Raw genomic sequence first — 21,881 nt, forward strand, 5'->3', positions numbered from 1 at the left:
ACTAATACTCAAAATATCGATTTTTTTTACAAATCATATCTGAAGCTTTGGTGCAACTCACGATGAAAGTGGGCCTTGTTCTCCTCGTTCAATAATGCAGCCTGTTGAGTCTCCGTCCAATGAAATATGGTCACAATGTTCAATAAATGATTTTAATAACAACCTTAGGTAGCAAAATAATTATCATGTCCATAATCTATGAGAAAAATTACAGATAATCCATAGCTATTCATTATCTTGAATTACAGAAATCGAGATTTTTCATGCATGTACAATCAACCTGCTTTTGATAATGGTGCTGGTAATGGTGATATAAATCCACCAACAATCAACACTCCGATACCTCATGATCCGAATCGTAACGATAATCAAGCACCAACAGTGTTCCACGTCGAAATCACCGACGATAGAGAGCAGTTAACTGTTGGTTTGAAAGATTTTTCAGAGAACCGCAAAATAAAGATCTACTACGATCGTTATAAGCTGGTGATAACCCAACGAGACACCGACTATTCGTCGACATCAACTGGCTACAGGCAAGACCTTCAAATACGTGTAGCTGATAATAGGATGATCACACTGGATCCATCAGAAATAAATCCATCAAAAGTGATATATATTTACCACGATAATGGATACATTTACGTTTATCAAGGTAGAAAACCCGGAAGTGACACAAATGATGTAACTCAACCACCAGTTAATAACAATCCCGGAGGATTTGATCATTGGCCGTGGGGATATCAATATGCATTTTGTTTTGGAAGATCGTATTTCCAATTAAACAAATTGGTATCGATAAGTTTCAGGGACAATAGATTATATGTATCACAGCTTAATGCTCCAAATAATAATAATGTAAATAGCCCACCTCCACCTTCTGATCTGGCGTACACTGGACCTGATACAAAGGGAATATATATTATTCCTAGTGAAATAAAACCTAATAAAGAAGTTTGTGCATGGCAAGCTAATGGTCAGATACATGTTAGAACTCGAAATACGAATTCTGCACATTATAGTTATTGGCATTACTAGGAGGGTAAGTTATTCGTAATGTGTCAGCACGATGCGTTTAGTACGAGTCGTAGGTGCGCAGGCACAAGCGAAACGAGTGCATACTGCGCACCGGAGACGAGAGCTAAACACATCGCGGATGACGAATTATGACTTAACCTACATGTTGCGCCCATAATTTTATTCAACTCATGTGCGCTATTTACGTTTTATTCATCGCCTAAAAAGCGAAGTCTAAATAGTTGTTTACTGACATGGTGAAAAAAAACTTATAATATTAAGAATATGACAAAATTATAGGGATATAGATTTAGTTCAACGGAAATCAAATTCAATAAGTCAAAGTTTCAACTCCACATTAAAAACAATCGGCATCACAATCTTGACTGCTCAATGGGTAACAACAGGGAGTTGTAAATACCCAATATTCCCGAAGTAGTTAGAGCCCGAAAGATAGTTACGTTTATATTTATTACATTTCAATGGCCGTGATAGTAGACATCTTTATTGCGTTTTGACAAATAATTTTTCACCAGCCGGTAATCGGCCTTTTAGGGTTCGGATTTTAGGCATGATAAAATGTGAATAGCGCGCATGAGTTGAATTAAAAATATTGTAAGTCTGTCTTAAAATAGATGACCAAAATAAAGCAATAAAAAAATTGAACTTTATTTATAGCATTCGAACTTTATTTCCAAGAACCTGCATCTAATTCTGAATCATTGAAGCCTTATCATAGAAAACCAGATCAAATCCCCCTGATCCGGTATATAGTTTCCCTCGCAGATTTGAATCACGGTGGAAACACGGTGGGTTTGTTCCATTTTACCACTGTGATTACGCGGTGTATCCACCGTGATCCCACTCTGGCTTGACCACTGTGTATACACAGTGTTTCCACTATGATTACGCGGTGGATACACCGTGGAACCACGGTGGTGAAATAGTACAAAGCCACCGTGGAATCACGGCGGATACACCGCGTAATCACAGTGGAAACTCCGTGTATAGACAGTGGTCAAGCCACCGTGGGATCACGGTGGATACACCGCGTAATCACAGTGGATACACTGTGTATACCCGGCGGTGAAATGGAACAAACCCACCGTGTAACCACGGTGGATCCACGGTGTTTACACTTCCACGGTGTTTCCACCGTGATTCAAATCTGCGAGGGTTTAAATCCTGATTTATTATTAAATATCCTAATCAATAATTAGTATAGTTTTTTTAACACTATAGTTTTGATTTTTAACTTCCCGCTAAGAAAATTGAAAATTTTCAAAAATTCGGGATGTTATTGGCTTCAGTCCGATTTTCGAAAATCGAATTTCTATCAGATCTTGACGTTTTGAGGTTCTAGGAAGCTATTCTGACTAATTTCAAGATGATGTCCGAGTGTATGTACGTACGTACGGAACCAATTTTGATCGTCAAGGTGTCATTTAACGCGGCTTGTTAATATCTAAAAGCTGTGAGAAATTGAGCTTGATCGGTGGGATGCGTTCGGAGATATTCCAAAAATGAAATTTTTTCAAAAATGTTTTTTTTTTATAACTTTTAATATACTCGGTGGATTAATTCCAATATCTAATCAGCTCAAAAACTTCACAAGCCGCGTCAAATACCACCTCAACCATCAAAATCGGTTCATTCGTACAAGAGAAACCGTTGATGAAAGAATTAATAAAAAAAATTTTTTTTTAGTTTTTTTGAAATTTCTTAAAAACAACTACACGGAGAGAATTTTATGGTAAAGGTTGCCATCAAGTTATAGTACAATTTTTGAACTGAATTCGATAGTAGTAAATATCATTTAAATTATTAAATAAACAATCTGAATGGAAGTATCTACCAACTATATGGTACAATTTACAATTATTTATCATAACCAGAAATTATAACTTTTATTATCTTAAATAATTACCACTATTACAAAAAATCGTAATTCTTAATAACCTGATGGTCATGGTTACTATCAGCCTAAATAATGATGACTATCTGAGCTAATAAAAACTTAATAAAATTTTAATATCAACGTTATAGTCTGACGCTAATCTATGTGTAATTTGTTTTACTGGGGAAGTGATTAATTTCACACACACACACACACACACACACACACACACACACACACACACACACACACACACACACACACACACACACACACACACGGCTCGTGGGGGTAATCTGCGTACTCGGTCTCGTTGTATAAGCGCGCCGTTTCTTCTGACGAATGTCTCAATTAAGGCCTGTGAATGTCTCATTTGGGACATATGTATCGAACAATATTTTTTGTAACGACTGCTTTCCAAAGTTCAATAGAGAGAAATTATTCATTTACAAATAAATATTGTAATTAGCTTAACTATATTAGTTATCAAAAAATTTTAATCAATCCATAATACGGTTACATTTTAAATAAAGTTTTTAATTAATTGTCATATAATTTTAATTCTATTATTTCAAATTTAGATCTTAATTGCTGATAATAGAACAAAAATAGTATTGTTGTTTAGCGTCGAAATGAAAATTAACCGTACAGTTATTAAATGTAAAGAAAGATGTTGTTTTGTTTAATTTTTGCCAGGTCATAAATTTATCATACGCTTTTTTGTATTTTGGTCCAGATTTTGCAGGTAATAAATTACGTGTAACATTTTGAGCAGCAGATACTAGGTCAGGAGGCATACAATGTCTCGTTAATTCATTCATTGTTCACGTAGACTTTTAACAACTTTCTTTTTAAATTTTAATTAAAGTGATAGATTACTATAAATAATACACGCAGTTATGGTTAGGAATCGCATGCAGTTGGACGTATGATCGACAGGCTACTTTTTATGAGCGGTTATTTAGTATGCGCAGGCGCTAGAATTAGTCTCAGTACACTTTATGGTTTGAATGTAGTGGTCGTGGCGAACACGTACATTCTATGAATCGTATACATTTCTTGTAGTTAATTTTCATTCCCGCACGGTCAATCAATTGGGAAGTTCGACTCCGCCTACTTTCCCGCACGCTACTATAGTGTATACAACCATCACGGGAATACGCAACTTTACGTTTGCTAGGCAAGGCTCGAATATTGAACTTTGGATGCTGTAGTTACAAAAAAGTATTTTCGAATCCCAAGAGCTCGAAAATGTATTCACAACAATTTTTTCGAGCTCAAGGAGCTCGAAAACAGCAGGAAATTTTGGGGCTGGCCCACGGGGTCAACTGAGACCGATTTTTTTAGATCTAAACGTTAAATTTAAAAATCATTAATGTAATTAATGTTAATTTTCTAACTCTAATTTATACGATCTATAAGTATTAGTTTGAAATTTTAATTAGTCATGTGATGTTGATCTGCAGAAGATTTGATTACAACTACAATGTATACACTGTAAAGAATCACCGGGGTAAGTCCAAGCGGTGTAGGTGTTAAAATTTTCGGTGTTAAATTTACCCCCGAAAGCGGTGTGAAAATAACGCCGCCACCGGTGTAAATATTCTAGACCGGTGTTAAAATAACGCCGCCGCCGGTGTAGATATTCTTTACTTGAACTCTCTACAAAAAAGGTCTGATTGAAAATTTTCGTCACACAAGCCGTTTCCGATTAATTAAGCTTAATAAATAGATATATTTTTTCGATTTAACATTTTTACTTTTGAATTTTGTAACTGACGAATCAATAAATATATAATAAAGACCATGACAAATTTTCGAAGGAAATTTAATGCTCTACAAAAAAAGGCCTTCTAACATTTTTTGCTAAATTCACTCCTACGAAAGTTATTCAAGGTTGAATTTGAGTCAAAACGATTTCAATAACCTGAATGACTTTCGAAGGAGTGAATTTAGCAAAAAATGTTAAGAGGCCTTTTTTGTAGAGCATTAAATTCCCTTCGAAAATTTTTCATGATCTTTTTTAAATATTTATAGATTCGTCAATTACAAAGTTCAAAAGTAAAAATGTTAAATCGAAAAAATATATCTATTTATTAAGCTTAATTAATCGGAAACGGCTTGTGTGACGAAAATTTTCAATCAGACCTTTTTTGTAGAGAGTTTAATTTTAAATAAGAATAAGTGGAAATGAATTTTTTTTACTCCAATGTTTTCGCAGTTCTGACGTAAAACATCAAATTATGAATCAAAATTTAAAATAGCGATGATAGACCTCTCAAAATTAATATTAAGGGCTCAAACTTTCATGAAATTTTTTTTTGTCATTCTGAATAATATTCTCGATATAGCTAAGAACAAAAAAAATAGTCAATTTTTGGCCCAGTCTATTATATATATAAAAAATTATTAAATTTTTCATAATACCAGCATGTGTTGAATACAATTAATGAAAAAAACAAATGTGAGATAATAATTTTCAAAATATATATAGAATTTTTATTATCTTAAAAAAATTCTCATTCTTACATATTAGGTAACGCAAAATATATGATAATATATTACGTAATATTAATTAACAATTTATAAATTATTAATTATTTTGCTTACATTTTATTTATATTAAAAAAATAATAAATAAATAAAAATGAGTTTATGTTAACAAACAATTTTATTTAAATGTTATGAAAAAAAAAAAAAAAATTGAAAATTTACCCGATAAATCCAATGTCCATCTATTGGGAGGTGTCCATCTATTGGTGTTTTACCCTACAGATTGTTTTTTTTTTTTTTTTTTTTTTTTATATTAAATTTATTTTACAATTCGACATTAGTAAGTAATTAAATTAATTACAAAAAAATCACTTTATGACATTCTCGATTTTTATTAATCACTTTTTTTTTTTTGTTCGTGACAATTAATTATTATAATTATTGTTTTTTTTCTATTATTATTATTATTATTATTATCCTTTGTCTTGAATTGACAATAATACTTTGTAGATCATTAGTACAATAGATATATAAAGCACTTAAAATTTTTTTTAATCACACCCGGGAAAAAATGATTTTGCCTAATTATATATAATTATATATGATTATATATGGAATATATATAATTATATATGGTATTATATATACTTATATATGGTTATATATAGGCCTATATATAAGTATATATAGCCTTATATATAATTAGACCTAATTATACCGGGAAAAAAATGATTTTGCCTGATTATATATAGAATATATATGGTTATATATAGACCTATATATAAGTATATATAGTCTTATATATAATTAGACCTAATTATACCGGGAAAAAAATGATTTTGCCTAATTATATATGATTATATATAGAATATATATGGTTATATATAGACCTATATATAAGTATATATAGCCTTATATATAATTAGACCTAATTATACCGGGAAAAAAATGATTTTGCCTAATTATATATGATTATATATAGAATATATATGGTTATATATAGACCTATATATAAGTATATATAGCCTTATATATAATTAGATCTAATTATATCCCGGGACAAAATGATTTTGCCTAATTATATATGATTGTATATGGAATATATATAATAGTATATACCCATATATAGTTGTACATGGGTCTATATATGATTAGATCTGATTAGACCTGACCTATATAGACCCATATATAGTAATTTTTATTATATTTTAGATCTTTAAATCTATATATAATCAAATATAAATTAATTATTTATATATATATATATATATATATATATATATATATATATATATATATATAAGTTAATATTTTATTTATAGAATATATTTAATATTTAGTTTTTCTTATTTAATATATTAGATGCTCTATGGTCTTTATTGATATTTCATAATCAGTACTCGTTAAATGCATTATAGTTTTAGGTGTATATTTACAGAAATAATGATTACAATTTTACTATAAATTATAATTTTAAAATATTTACGAAGCGTTACATTATATTTTTCAGTCTGTTAAAAAAGTAATAAACTTATGTATAATTAAACGTATAATTAAAAAAAAAACTTCCCTCTGAATACTTCAATATTAATCGTACATGAACATACGTAATTGTATATAAATTACACATAATCATATATATGATGAAACCCGCCTAATTTTCGGATCTAATTATATATAAAATATGATATATATGTATTATACATAATCATATCTAATTATATATGAGTATATATAACTTATATATGATTATATATAATTAGACCTGGCCAATTTTCAGATCTAATTATATATAACGTATTATATATAATCATATATAACCTATATATAATTATATATAAATTATATATAATTAGACCTGGCCAATTTTTAGATCTAATTATATATAAGGTCTTATATATAATTATATATAATTAGGCAAAATCATTTTTTCCCGGGCAGACGTTAAATTGAAGGATTGGTGATCATATTGACGTGGTTCCCGAAGAATTAATTCAATTAAATATGAGTAAATATATTTTTTCATACATTACATTCACTAAATGAATATTTAGTTACATGGGTTTTATTATTACACTGCAAAAAATTTACTGAGTAAACAGGAATTTAATCCGGATTGAAATGGAACCTTCATTCAATCCGGATTTACTCCAGATTTCACACACGGAAAAATGTGCAGCTCAAAATTAGCTAATAATTATAGTCGTCAAATAAAAATTACTTTCCTAAGAGAAATTTACAATCCAAACTAAAAATTACTATTATCAATGGAAAAATCAATTTTTTTGCTGATTCTTACAATCAGTATTGTAAATTTTACGATTTGAAAAAATTATAATGAAGATTAGAAAAAATTAAATAAAGAATGGTAATAATCTATAATTATTTTACAACGATCATTCTGGAAATAACAATATTCAAAAATCTCTTTAATAATATTACAATTCTGAGTTAAAAACATTGTTAAGAGTATAAATTGAATATTACAATTCATTATATAAGAATAAATGACTATAAAGCTTATACTTCTTTTTATCTATTCTATAAAATTCAGTAGATAAAATAAAAAATATTAGTATAGAGTAGATAGTGATTTTTATTTGGAAACAACAGAAAAGTCACTCATGACTCAAGTTATGTTTATATGAATTTCGCAAAAATTATTCATTTATATCCCGATTAGTACAATTTGTAAGATTATTAATTTAATTTCATAACATTTTAAAACTATTACTGAAAACATTGTAAAAAGAACTCGAGTATTCTAAAAATTATAATATCAAACGAATTTTGTTGAGGTACCGCAGTTTTTAAAACATCGATAACGTGAATTGCTACTTAGTGGGTATAAATTACTATTTGCCATTGTAACTTCTAATTCGTGAGATTTAATATCGAGCGCATTGTATTTTATTTATATTTGGCATATACTTCAAAATATTTGAAGGCTACCTGTAGCCGAGTGGTTAGCATGCTTGCACTCGAACTGTAATGTTTTGAAATAAATGTAATGGTTTTTAATTATAAACCCGTTAATCTTGACATTTAGTAGAAATTTTGAATTTTAATTACCTAAAGTTCATATATCTTTTTAAATATTGATTTGAGAGATTTGACTTCTAAAAACTTTTTTGTAGAAAACAAAATTCCCTACAAAAAATGTAATGTACTTTTTTTCCCAAAAGTCAACCGTTCCCGGGTCAAAAATAGAACTTGATTTAGACTTGGTTTACCAAGTCGAAATTTGGAGCCGTTTTTCACAAGACAAACTCGACTTTTTTATGGAGGTATGAAATATATTAAGTTTTCGCCTTGGTTTAGACCTCACTGGCTTACTTAGTCACGATTTAAGACGAAAAAGTTGAAATCAACTCGAAATTGACTTGATTTAGACTTATTCGACTTAAATTATAAGTCGAAAAAGTCAGAACTAAGGTGAAATAATTTTTATATATTCAGGCGAAAGTAAGGCGAATAAATGACTTTTGTTCGACTTGGTTTAGCAAGTCTAAAGTAATGTGAATGACTATCGTGCTCAAAGTAAAGACGAATAAGTTGAAACTAAGATAAGAAAAGTTCAAAAAGTTGGAAAAAATTAAATTTAAGTCAAAAAATTCGAGATCTTTTCAAAAAATCGTCGGCAAGTTGATAACTTCAAAAGAAAATAAGGCGAAGCGAGCCTGAATCAAGTTTTATTTTTGACCCGGGTTACAAGTTAACAACAAAAAACCACTAATTTCGTAGGAAATTAGACTTTCAAGGCTTCCACGAGGGCTGTAGTTGAAGGTACTGCTAAGCACATATAGGATTTTTCAAAGAGCATACAATTCTCTTCCAAAAAAACTTTGAACCAATAACATACGTGAATACGGGGCTGAGTTGTATTCGATAAAAAGAAAAGAATCGAAATTTACATGTTTTTAGCATGAGAAAACTTCAACGACGTTGTTCCAGTTCTTAAAATTGTTATTAAGAGTTTTACTGAATTTTTATTTCTACATGTAGAACAAGATTTTTTATGGGGAACGAAAAAAAAAAAAATCTTCATTTTAAACGGAGCACCCTAATATATATATTAGGGTGCATCATTTCGTTGCAACATTTTTTTTTTTTTTAAGTACATGTAGAAAAAATCATAGTTCAATCATAGTTCAACACAAAAAAAAATTTTTCGCGCAAGAAAAAAAATTCTAAGTCGTTTACAGACCTAGCTCATTGAAAACTTCGATTTTCCCATTTAAATAACACGGAAAAAATTTTATTTTTAGCTCTAAGTATTGTTAACTCATTAAACAAATCAATAGATCGGATAGACTACTACATATTTTTGTAGGAAATTGAACGTTCTACAAAAATGGTCTCTTATCATTTTTCGATAAATCCATCTGTTCAAAAGTTATTGGAGCTCGGAGTAAAGTTGGAGATCTTTTTACTCTACCGACAAAAATATCAGACTTATCACAAAATGTTGTGAAATCTTTTTTGTTAACAAATTTATTTTTTACAAATTATCATCAGTAAAGTTATTTCAAATTCCGCATCGTTTTCTAGTTATTTCCATTTTAATTTCAAGCTCTTAAAAAAGTGGTTCTGATCGATTTCAAGAGCTCGACATTAAAATGGAAATAACTAAAAAAACGATGCGGAATTTGAAAAAAAACTTTACTGATAATAATTTGGAAAGAATAAATTCGTCAACAAAAAAGAATCCACAACATTTTGTGATAAGTCTGATAGTTTCGCCGGTAAAGTAAAAAGATCTCCAACTTTACTCCGAGCTCCAATAACTTTTGAACAGATGGATTTATCGAAAAATGATAAGAGACCATTTTTGTAGAACGTTCAATTTCCTACAAAAATATGTTTTAGTCTATTCGATCTATTGATTTGTTTAATGAGTTAACAATACTTAAAGCTAAAAAAAAATTTTTTCCATGTTATTTAAATGGGAAAATCGAATTTTTCAATGAGCTAGGTCTGTAATCGACATAAAATTTTTTTTCTTGCGCGAAAATTTTCTTTTTGTGTTGAACTATGATTTTTTCTACATGCACTTAAAAAAAAAAAATGTTGGAACGAAATGACGCACCCTAATATATATATTAGAGTGTCCCAAAAAAAAAATCTGGGCGTCGGTTGAGCCTGCGGGCCAGCCCCAAAACTTCCCGCTGTTTTCGAGCTCAAGGAGCTTGAAAACATCACTGTGTATGTATTTTCGAGCTCGAAAATGCTATTACATGAAATCATTTTTTTATGAGCTTTTCAAGCTCTAACAAGTTACGTTTTATGCTAGAGTTTGAAAAGTTAAGAATCGAAAATCATTAATGAAGAAGCGGCTTTTCAATTTTTATTATCGATTATGTTCTCTGAAATATATGTGTTAAGGCAGAAATCAATGTCAGTGATCAAAATCAAGATTTGAATGAGTTTTGACTTAGGTCAGAGCAATAATAAATGGAATATCTGAGAAAAACATTAAAGACTGGGTTTTTCCATTTTTTTCTGACAATATGTTTAAAACTAAGGAGCAAGTTATATGATATTATCTGATGATCGAAAGAGACTATAAAAAGAAAGAGTTGGTATGATTTCAGACACATTTTAGCACATTATATTTTGATTTATCTGGAAAAAATAACATAAAATGTTATTTTTTTAACTTTTCAGCGCCGATAACTTTTGAACTAATCAACCGATTTTGACGTTTGAGGTGGCAATCGGTGCGTTTTCTTAAATTCTAGAGCTGAGTAAAATTTAAAATTGATCGGATAAGTCACTTCAAAGATAATCGAAAAAAACCGTTTTTTATCATTTCTTTCGCCTACGATATCTCTCGAACAAATTAACCAATTGAGATGGTTGAGGTGGCATTCGACGCGGCTTATAAAGTTCTAGAGCTGATTAGATTTTGAAGCCGATCGTTCGTCTCTGAGAAATCACTAAAAAACTAAATAAAAAAATTTTTTTTTTTCGTAATTCGCCAATATTTTCGAGTCTACTTGATCAAATGATCTGAAATTTTCAGGAAAGTTGAGGGCATTGTTTTCTAGTTATTTTCATTTTAATGTTAAGTTCTCAGAATAGACTAGAAGACTATTATTCTTACGAGCTTGGCATTAAAATGAAAATAACTAGAAAACAATGCGGAATTTCAAAAAACTTCACAAAAGATAATTTGTAGTGAATAAAATTGTCTATAAAAAAGATCTTATAATATTTTTTGATAAGTCTGATAGTTTTACTGGAAAAGTACAAAGATCTGGAAATTTATTATAAATTTGACTTCCAGCTCCAATAACTTTCGAATGGATGGATTTATCAAAAAATGATAAGAGATCTTTTTTGTAGAGCGTTAAATTTTCTACAAAAATGTGCTATGGACTGATTTATATGAGGTGCGAATGCCGAGCTAGAAAAATAAAAAAATTTTTTTTCCCATGTTATTTAAATGGGAAATAGAAAATTACGATCCGCGATCTGTAAATCTTCAAATTAAGAACTCTTACTTTGACGAGGTCCTTATTTTGGCATTCTCTGAAAGAATTTGCTGGCCATTTGAAGAAATAACAAAAGTCGATTTTTTTAAAACACCCTAATATATATATATATATATATATATATGAATGTGTGTTGGAAACAAAATTTATTATTACACACAAGGAGACAATTTTTACAATCTGGATTAGTAAATTTCGATAACAGTCTCAGTGAAAGTTTTATTCTAAAATAGATTTTTTACTAAATCAAACAGTAAATTTTATTGAATGCTCTTGTTTTATACTCTAAAACTCAAAGTAATTTTACTTATAATTTAGTAATTCATTGGATTAAGCGATTATAATTTTTACTTATTCAAAAGGAAAATTTCTACGTTGTTGGACCGTTTCAAGTTTGCCTCGGCGAAATAGTGATTTTTATTTGAAAAATAACGAAAGTTATCAGATTTTTTTCTCCGTTCAGTGTCTAGTTTAAGATGAGTAAATGAAATTAACAATTTTTTTTTTTCAATTAGATAATTTAAATACCAAAGTAATAATGTCATGGGTATTGTTGAGTACTGTGTTTTTTTTTATCGCAAATTCAGTGAGTATGATAAATAAATGAATGACTAAATTAATAAACTATTGTAATTAATAAACTGAATTAATAAATAGTTGGAGACTGAGGATCAATTTGAAAATACAGATCGGCATGCTGGCTACCGAGGTAATTAGCAATAATAGGAAACGATTTGAATCTTTAAAAGGGTACAATAATATCATTTACTCTCTAAACATGAATTAGTGAAAATTTTATTAATTGCGTTAGTGAAGCAGTATTCACTTAACAATCAGTGTATTTCAACAACAAATTAGTGAATTTCCACTAATGAATTTAGATTTATAATTTTCACTAGAAAATTAATGATTTTCACTAATAATGATCTAGCGATATTTTTATAATTTCCACAAGTGAAGCTGTTATGCACTTCTTAATTTGTGAATTTGACAATTTTACTAGTCACATTAATGATTTTCACTAGTGATCTAGCGACATTTTCATAACTTCCACAAGTGAAGCTGTTATGCACTTCTTAATTTGTGAGTTTCACTAATTCACTAGTAACTTTAACTAGCAAATAATTAAATATTTTATTAGATATAAATAGAATTAATAATTATTGTGCTATTTTTAAAAATTTTAATAAAAAACTTTCAAAATAAAAAAAAAATAGAAGTACAGAACAATAATATATTTATATGAAGAGTACGTCAATCATAACATCACGGACTTTTTATTTCTTCATCAGTTTTCGTTTGTTATCATACCGAATATACTATTTACGCTCACGCGATCACATGCGTAGGTCAGTGCAGTGGATAGCATCAAAGACTTTGAATCGGAAGGATGCAGGTTCAAGCCCAGCAGTCACCGGGATTTTTTCATCAATCAAAATCATGTATACTTCCTCTAAGTAATGATTTTAATACATTGATCACATTTCGGATCTAATTACAAGTGTCTTATATTTTTTTTTGCGATATAATATTTTTTTTCACCGATGAAATCAGTGGATTCCCATATTCACTTTTCAATTTAGTGGATTCTCATATTCACTTATCAAATCAGTGAATTTTGATATTCACATATTCATTTAATGAATAGTCACTAATTCTGAGTGGTACGATTGTCACATATACAAAAAGTGAATATTCACTTAGAATTAGTGAAAAATCACTAATTCATGTTTAGAGAGTATCTATGTGTTAAGATAAGTGATTAAAATGAGGCACGGGAGATAAAAATCAAAAAATATTTTGATATTTTTACTCTCTAAAAATGAATCACTGAAATTCACTTCGAATGAGTAAATATTCACAGCCCGGGTCAAAAATAAAACTTGATTCAGGCTCGCTTCGCCTTATTTTCTTTTGAAGTTATCGACTTGCCGACGATTTTTTGAAAAGATCTCGAATTTTTTGACTTAAATTTAATTTTTTCCAACTTTTTGAACTTTTCTTATCTTAGTTTCAACTTATTCGTCTTTACTTTGAGCACGATAGTCATTCACATTACTTTAGACTTGCTAAACCAAGTCGAACAAAAGTCATTTATTCGCCTTACTTTCGCCTTAATATATAAAAATTATTTCACCTTAGTTCTGACTTTTTCGACTTATAATTTAAGTCGAATAAGTCTACATCAAGTCAGTTTCGACTTGATTTAGACTTTTTCGCCTTACATTTTGAGTCGAATAAGTCTAAACCAAGTCAATTTCGACTTAATTTCAACTTTTTCGTCTTTAATCGTGACTAAGTAAGCCAGTTAAATATGAACCAAGGCGAAAACTTAATATATTTCATACCTCCGTAAAAAAAGTCGAGTTTGTTTTGTGAAAAACGGCTCCAAATTTCGACTTGGTAAGCCAAGTCTAAATCAAGTTTTATTTTTGACCCGGGAGGGGACCAGCTATAAGTATACCACTGGTTGAATCAGTGGTATACTTATAGCTGTAAAAATAGTGACTATCCACTGATTCGCAGTGAATTTCACTAATTCATTTTTAGAGGGTACACGGAAAAAAATAAATAGTAAATGCAACATGATGCAGTCTTGGTAAATAAACATGATGAAATCGTGTTGCATCCACATGATTTGTCATGTAGCCTTAATAGGATAAAATTAAGCTGCAACAACTAAATATTTATGCTTCAGAAAAATTATTTATTATCAAGCAACTAGATTTTTTCGGATTTATAATATCGCAGATGAAAAGTAGAGTAAATTATCAAGTTAAATCATTTGCAAATGATATTTTTGCTTAAGGGGTTAGGGGTAGTCAGGATTTTCAAAAAATCGATTTTTTGCTTGATTTTTGCTTGATAATAAATAATTTTTCTGAAGCATAAATATTTGGTTGTTGCAGCTTAATTTTATGCTATTAAGGCCACATGAAAATCATGTTGCTGCCACATGATTTTTCTCATGTTACTGCAACATGATCATCATGTAGCCGAAACATGACAAATCATGTGGATGCAACATGATTTCATCATGTTCATTTACCAGGACTGCATCATGTTGCATTTACTATTTATTTTTTTCCGTGTATTTACCACGATAATGGATACATTTACGTTTATCAAGTTAGTAAACCTGGAAGTGACACAAATGATGTAACTCAACCACCAGTTAATAACAATTCCGAAGAATCTGATCATTGGCCGAGGGGACATCAATATGCACTTTGTTTTGGTAGATCGTATTTCCAATTACACAAATTGGTATCTATAAATTTCAGGAACAATATATTATATGTATCACAGCGTAATGCTCCAAATAATCAGTATGAAAATAGCCCACCTCCACCTTTTGATTTGGAGTACACTGGACCTGATACGAATGCAATATATATTATTCCTAGTAATATAAAACCAAATAAAGAAATTTGTGCATGGCACGCTGATGGTCTGATAAATGTTAGAACACGAAATATCAAGTCTGTAAATTAAAAATATTGTAGCCCTGACTTCAATTAAGTGACTAAAATAAAGTCATAAGAAAACCTGAAATTTGTTTAAAGTGTTTGAACCTTATTATCAGGAACCCACACCTAGTCTTAAATAATCTAAACCTGATCATAGACGACCAAATTAAACCTCTCTATTTAATTATAACCAGTTTGAACTTGGACCTAGATCATTTAAACCTGATCATAGAAGACTAGATTAAATCCCCCTGACCCTACATTTGGTTCTAAATCCTGATTTATAATCAAATAATAATTAGTATAATTTTTTAATCACTAATTACGATTTTTGCACGACTCATAATGCGAAGCATTAGGGAGTGCTTTACGATCGAAAACTTTTTTTCTCCTCCTTTCTACAACTATTTCTGTTATTATCGTCTTATTAGTGAACAGAAACATCTCAAATGATTCACCAATTTAAAGACAATGTAATAAAGATTATTTCTGCAATTTTCAAAAACAAATTCAGTGCAATAGAAACGAGAAAATCATTAAAATAAACGAAAATTTTTTCCTGTCAAGCAGTAAAAAAATTTGTAGCTTGAAAATACAATATCTCAAAAAAGAATCCATAATTTAATTCCATTTTTTTTTTTTTAAATGACCCGTTTTGCCCTAGAAGGATTTGCTTTCGAAAATGACTATCTAACTTTGTGTTATGCAATTATAATTAATAAAAAATTAAATCGCATTTTCTTTAATTCTAACCACGAAGGCTACATAGGAGGAGAACGATCGTAGTGTTAAAGTGGTCCCAGTAAGAAAATACACCTCGGAAATTGCCCCCACCACCGAAAATTTATGAACTGCGCATGCGCACAGAAAAGTGGGAGACATTTAACACATAAAACATCCAGAGTGGGAGCAAAAACCGACGACACCCGAGGTGCATTCTCTTGTTGGGATGACAATATAAATCTGTCCCGAATTTTACGTATGATAGGATGATTTATACTGCCACCAGAGAGCGTATCGGTTCGACAGGCCGGATTCTTTCTTAATGTAGGTATATAACTATATATGTGAGTTGAAAAAATAGATGATTAAATTAATTAACTAAACAATTAATTGGATATTAATAGTAAATTAGTAATTAATAATAATATTTTTTAACGAAGCAACTAATAAGTAAATCTATTAAAATGTAGATAAAAATTAAATTAATAGTTATAGTAAGCGAAAACATCAGTTATAAAAAGTACGAGTGTGAATGTAGCAGACGTCAAACAAATTTTAAATTATAAATAAATGGAATAAATAATTTAAAACATAATATATATAAAAAATGCACTTATTAATTTCAAAATTTTTTAAATGCGCATTTAAAAAAAAGTTTATTTTATTAATTATTTACTCTATTTATCAATAAATTAAAATTTGTTTGATGTCTGATACATTCACATTCATTAAAAAATTACTTGGTGAGCTGTAAGTAAATGAATCGATTAAATGATAATTAATTGGGAATTGTTAATTAAATTGCAAGAAATATGCCATTTATAAGAATAATAATTTTATTTTACGGAACTAATACTGATTAGCTTATTATAACCATTTAAAGAATAATAAAATGATGTGTAAATTATCTCTTACGCCAATTTTGCACTTTTACGATGACGTTTAGTCAATAGTTTTCGTTGGTTAAAATTTTTATTGAATAATTTAGTGAAAAAGTTACCTCGCATAACTATAAAATAATTAATTACTTTGACCATTAACTGTTTAGTATGATCCAACAGTAGGTAGTGATTCTCTTAGTGATATTTTGTCTAGAACTTGATGCATTGTATTGCACTTGATAGTTTTAGTTCCTACCACTGATAAAACATCTTCTTCGAGGCTTTTAATAAGCAAGAATAAATTTTCACTTGGGTAAATCAATGCACCATCACTCATTAGTTCGATAAATTTATCTCGGCCACTTGTAGCTTTATTTAATGATTGTAACGTGTCTATGCATGTAAAGCACTTGGTATACCGACTCGTTTTTCGTGCCAAGTAACCAGCAATATACGCGACAATTTCATCACTCGATCGGACGACATCATAATCATGATCGTGGTGAGGGTCTTGAAATGTAGAAGTATTTTGTTGGTCTGAAAGGTATCCGCTTGTGCTCTCGTTTTCATGGTAATTGTCGCAATCGTCATCACTGTCATCACTATCGTCTACCAAACTCTCGAAAGGTTTCGATAAAATATAGCTGTTAATGAAATAAATTTTGACACAGCCATAAACGAAAATCAGTGAACGGTTAAAATATATTCAATGAAGACCAGGCGGTCTTCATTATAGTTGATATGATGTCGTGAATCATACAATCGATAATCAATGTGTGATTAATGTGTGATAAAAAGCAGGTCAAAGGGTGACATTAGTTAAGTAATCAGACAACGTAGTATTCACGTCTTTCACTTTTTATAAATTTATGTACTTACACTAGTTACGTTTTGCACCAGTAATAGATTAAATAGTGATATCATTATCACTTTTATCCTGACATATTCTTTGTAGACAGGCTTTGATAAGTCACTAAAAAACTTGTATCATCGGAAAAGAAATTTTGCTATGTCAGATAAAATACCTTTCTCATTTCACATAAAATATCTGGGCGTAAAGCATTTTCTGGTGTCCTTGAAGTCATAGCAGTAATAAGTCGATCACCTCTTTCCATAAATGCAATCGTAGATTTACACCCTTTCAGCTCAGAGCACTTCTCTTCAAACATCTCCATTGCCACTCTCAATCGCTTGGAAAACAACTACAAAGAAACTTGTTATGATAAAAAAAAAAAAATGATAATTCAATTTACCTCCACAGCCAAAAGTACATTCATTTTCTGATATTGTTCCGGCTTGATGTGTCCAGGTGTTAATCTATAAGTCACGGATAAATTAGCTTTGAAGCTATTTTCGTAAGCTAAAAGAGCCTCCCAATGTTTCCGGTAAACATAACCATCTGGAGTCTAAAAACAGTGTAATGTAAGGAAGTATGAATTGGGGGAATCTATATCAAAATGTTACCCAAAAAGACGGCATTTCCATGATTTTATTTCTCAAATTTTTTAGTAAATGATGAAAATCCGAAATGAACCACAAACGCCTACTCGGATCATGTGGATGCTGACAGCTAAATTTATAATCCTCAATTCCAAACAGCTTCCATGCGCCTCGATTCCATTGAGCTCCATCACAAGTCACTGCATCAACTTTAAATCCAGCGTTTTCCAGTAGTAATACACATTCAATTATTAATTTATGTAAAATTTCACTGACAGTCGCACTGCGACTCAGAAAGCAGCCTATCACCTACACCCAGTCGCCTTCAAATGGTTGGAACATGAATACCAACGCATGATCAGCTCTAGTGTTAATATCTTTTTCCGGCGTATGAGAACCTAAATCAACGAAACCATCGAGCTGCATAGTTCGTTGATTTAATTTAATAGCTTTGCTTAAAGCTACTTCATCGAGCAATACAGTGCCTAGCAAATGGAGAAAAATATTTTTTATTAGTATACGCGTACTTGGAATTCAGTTATTATAAGCGTTAACGAAGCTTCAAAAAAGTCTGAAATAAACAAGTAGAATTGGTTTTGAAGCAAGGAAAAACAAAAGCCAACTACAGCAAAATAGAAAGGGTTAAGAAGCAAATTTGGCTGAAACGCGATAGTTTTTTAAAAAATACTCGGAATAGGTTTTCAATTGGCTAATTTTGTTTGCACCAATAAATATAACTTCTTTGAACAATTAAAAAAAATGCAATCTGTTTATATCGCTAACATAAAACATACAAATATTGACTGATTGAACCATTATTTTCAGCATACTTTTCAATTTAGTTACGGAAAAGACGAATTCAGCTAGTGGTTTCCAAGATTAGCCAATTATTCATTGTGAGAATATGAATATTCCAGTTATAATATAATATGTTTTGGTGTAAGTTAGGAAGTACGTTACTTAGCTATTGTTAATTCTACGATATGCTGCAACAGGCTACAAATAAATAAAATAAAAAAATACCCCTTTTCGTATTTACTTCCATTCGAGAACCTTTTAGTTTTAGAGTTTCAAAACGAGCTTCAGAAAAACCGAATGCGCTATCTAATTTTTGGATATATTTTTGAAGGGTATCTTTACAAGGAAGGGGTAAAATTTGTCTAGATCTGAGTCGTTCATAAACAGATGCACTTTTTATTCTTATTAAGAGGCACTCGTATATCCACTCAATTGTATATCTCCGTTGCTTAGAGTTTTTAACTTTAGCAGCAGCAAAACACGCTCTAACTGATTCTTGTTGGATAGGTGGCAAATTGAGAATTTCCTACTCGATTACTGTTTCAGAAGCATTAGCACATCGTTGTCTTTCTTCCTCTACTGTTTGTTTTAATGTTTGATTTTAAAATAATGAAGTTATTATACCAGTGTATAAAGTATATTCTCAGAAGTCTTATTGATCGAATAAAAAAATCAAAAACTTTAGAACAAGAGTTAGTCGTATGGAAATCAAAATACAAACCTTATGAATCAGACGAGTACACTTCTTCTTTGTTAAGTTCAGGTTTTGTTTTAATTTTTTGTTTTGTTCATCAATATCAATTTTTGGTCTATACAATTGATTACTTATTTTTTTTCTGAGTTGTCTACATGCATCACAGCGATACGTTCCCGCCCGTTTTTTATATTGTTCATTCGGCGCCAAGAAAACTGTACATGCTTCTGATGATCTATCATAGAATGGGTATAGTAATGAAATTAGAATGTATTTCTAGGAAAAAGAAAGTGATAGTATGAAAGAATAAATTATAGAATAAATACTTTTCACTGTCATATCCACTACCACTGCACATTTGGGAGGTCTCCAACAGTTCTAGTAATTTCCAAAAATCTAGTATACTAGAAAAAACAAAATTACTTTTTGCTGATCGATTGACTTTTACATTTGTGACCTGTAAAAGTATACAATCAATAAACTTCTCTAGGAATTTCAAAATAAAATTAAAAATTATTACTATTATATTCAGAGCTTTATCAATTTTAACACGAAACTTGACATCAAATGATTTATAATCTAGGTGGCAAAGAATGACTGCAGGTGAGTCCAGATGATCGTCAACCCAGCTCCATTTTTTCGGTAATTTTTGCGTTTCCAAAATTTATGTCGGTTTGAAGGCGATTTTGCGGAAAATCAAATTCAAAACCCGCGATTAGTTTTAATTCGATTCAAATTATGTCTAAGTATACAAAAATATTAATTTATTTAATGCCGTACGATGGACGGTGGAGTTTAGGTCTATCAAAGTCACGAGAATACCGGTATACTGTTCCCGTGGTTGCGGTCAAACTTTAAGAGCGAGGTTATCTGTTTAATTACCTGTCTATAAAATGTAACAATAGAAATATTTCTATTTTTTTGAATTATTTTCTACTATTATTTATAATACAGTGATAAATCAACATTTAAAATTCATTTTTAAAAGAAAAAGATCATAGTTGTAAAAAATTTTTTTTTTTCAATTGGAAAAAAAAGTACACGGAGAGAAAAAAATAGTTATAATTCCTATGTAGAATGGTAACCATTACTATGTTACATAGAAACGAGGATTTTTTAACGTCGAGAGTCACCGGGCAGAGTAACCCTGATTAAAAAAGTGAATTGAAAAGTATTGAAAATTATCTCAATTCTTTTCAATCCCTCGGCGGTTTTGGAAAGTATTGAATGGAATTGAAATTTCGATCGTTTGAATACTTTCCAATTCCAAAGTGGAATTCGAAAGTATTGAAAAGAATTCAATCTTTCATCATTTCAATTCAGGTATTGAGAAGGATTCGGAAAGATTCAAAAATTTCAATTCATTTCAATCTTTTTCAATCCCACTCATGACCCGAAATGTGAAATTATTTAGGTATTGAGAAGGATTCAGAAAGATTCAAAAATTTCAATTCATTTCAATCTTTTTCAATCCCACACTTGATCCGAAATATCGGACTATTTAGGTATTGAGAAGGATTCAGAAAGATTAAAAAATTTCAATTCATTTCAATCTTTTTCAATCCCACACTTGATCGAAATATCGGATTATTTAGGTATTGAGAAGGATTCGGAAAGATTCGAAAATTTCAATTCATTTCAATCTTTTTCAATCCCACACTTGATCCGAAATGTCGGATTATTTAGGTATTGAGAAGGATTCAGAAAGATTAAAAATATCAATTCATTTGAATCTTTTTCAATTCCTCGGAAGTTCAGAAATTCTTTTATTATTTTGGGATTGAAAAGTATTCATTTTATGTCAAAATGAATACCTTGGGGTATAGAAAGTATTCGAAAGGATTCATTTCTCATCATTTCCAATACTTTTCAATTCACTTTTTTAATCAGGGAATCCCCCCCATTCTACACAGTAACGGTGGCTATGCTAGCATAGAAGTGATTACTATTCTACATTGACGAGAGAACTAT

At 30.0% G+C, this 21,881-nt stretch overlaps 1 protein-coding gene across 1 annotated transcript; it reads left to right on the forward strand.

Annotated features, from left to right (window-relative positions):
• The first annotated feature begins 51 nt into the window (after window positions 1–51).
• LOC130665378 (uncharacterized) lies at window positions 52–1,604 on the forward strand. Its single transcript, XM_057465721.1, has 2 exons — window positions 52–168; window positions 249–1,604. The coding sequence occupies exons 1-2, from the start codon at window positions 95–97 to the stop codon at window positions 1,036–1,038; spliced, it is 864 nt and encodes a 287-aa protein (XP_057321704.1). The 5' UTR covers window positions 52–94; the 3' UTR covers window positions 1,039–1,604.
• The last annotated feature ends 20,277 nt before the right edge of the window (window positions 1,605–21,881 follow it).

Source organism: Microplitis mediator, chromosome 3 (genome assembly GCF_029852145.1).
Source record: "Microplitis mediator isolate UGA2020A chromosome 3, iyMicMedi2.1, whole genome shotgun sequence".
NCBI lineage: Eukaryota > Metazoa > Arthropoda > Insecta > Hymenoptera > Braconidae > Microplitis > Microplitis mediator.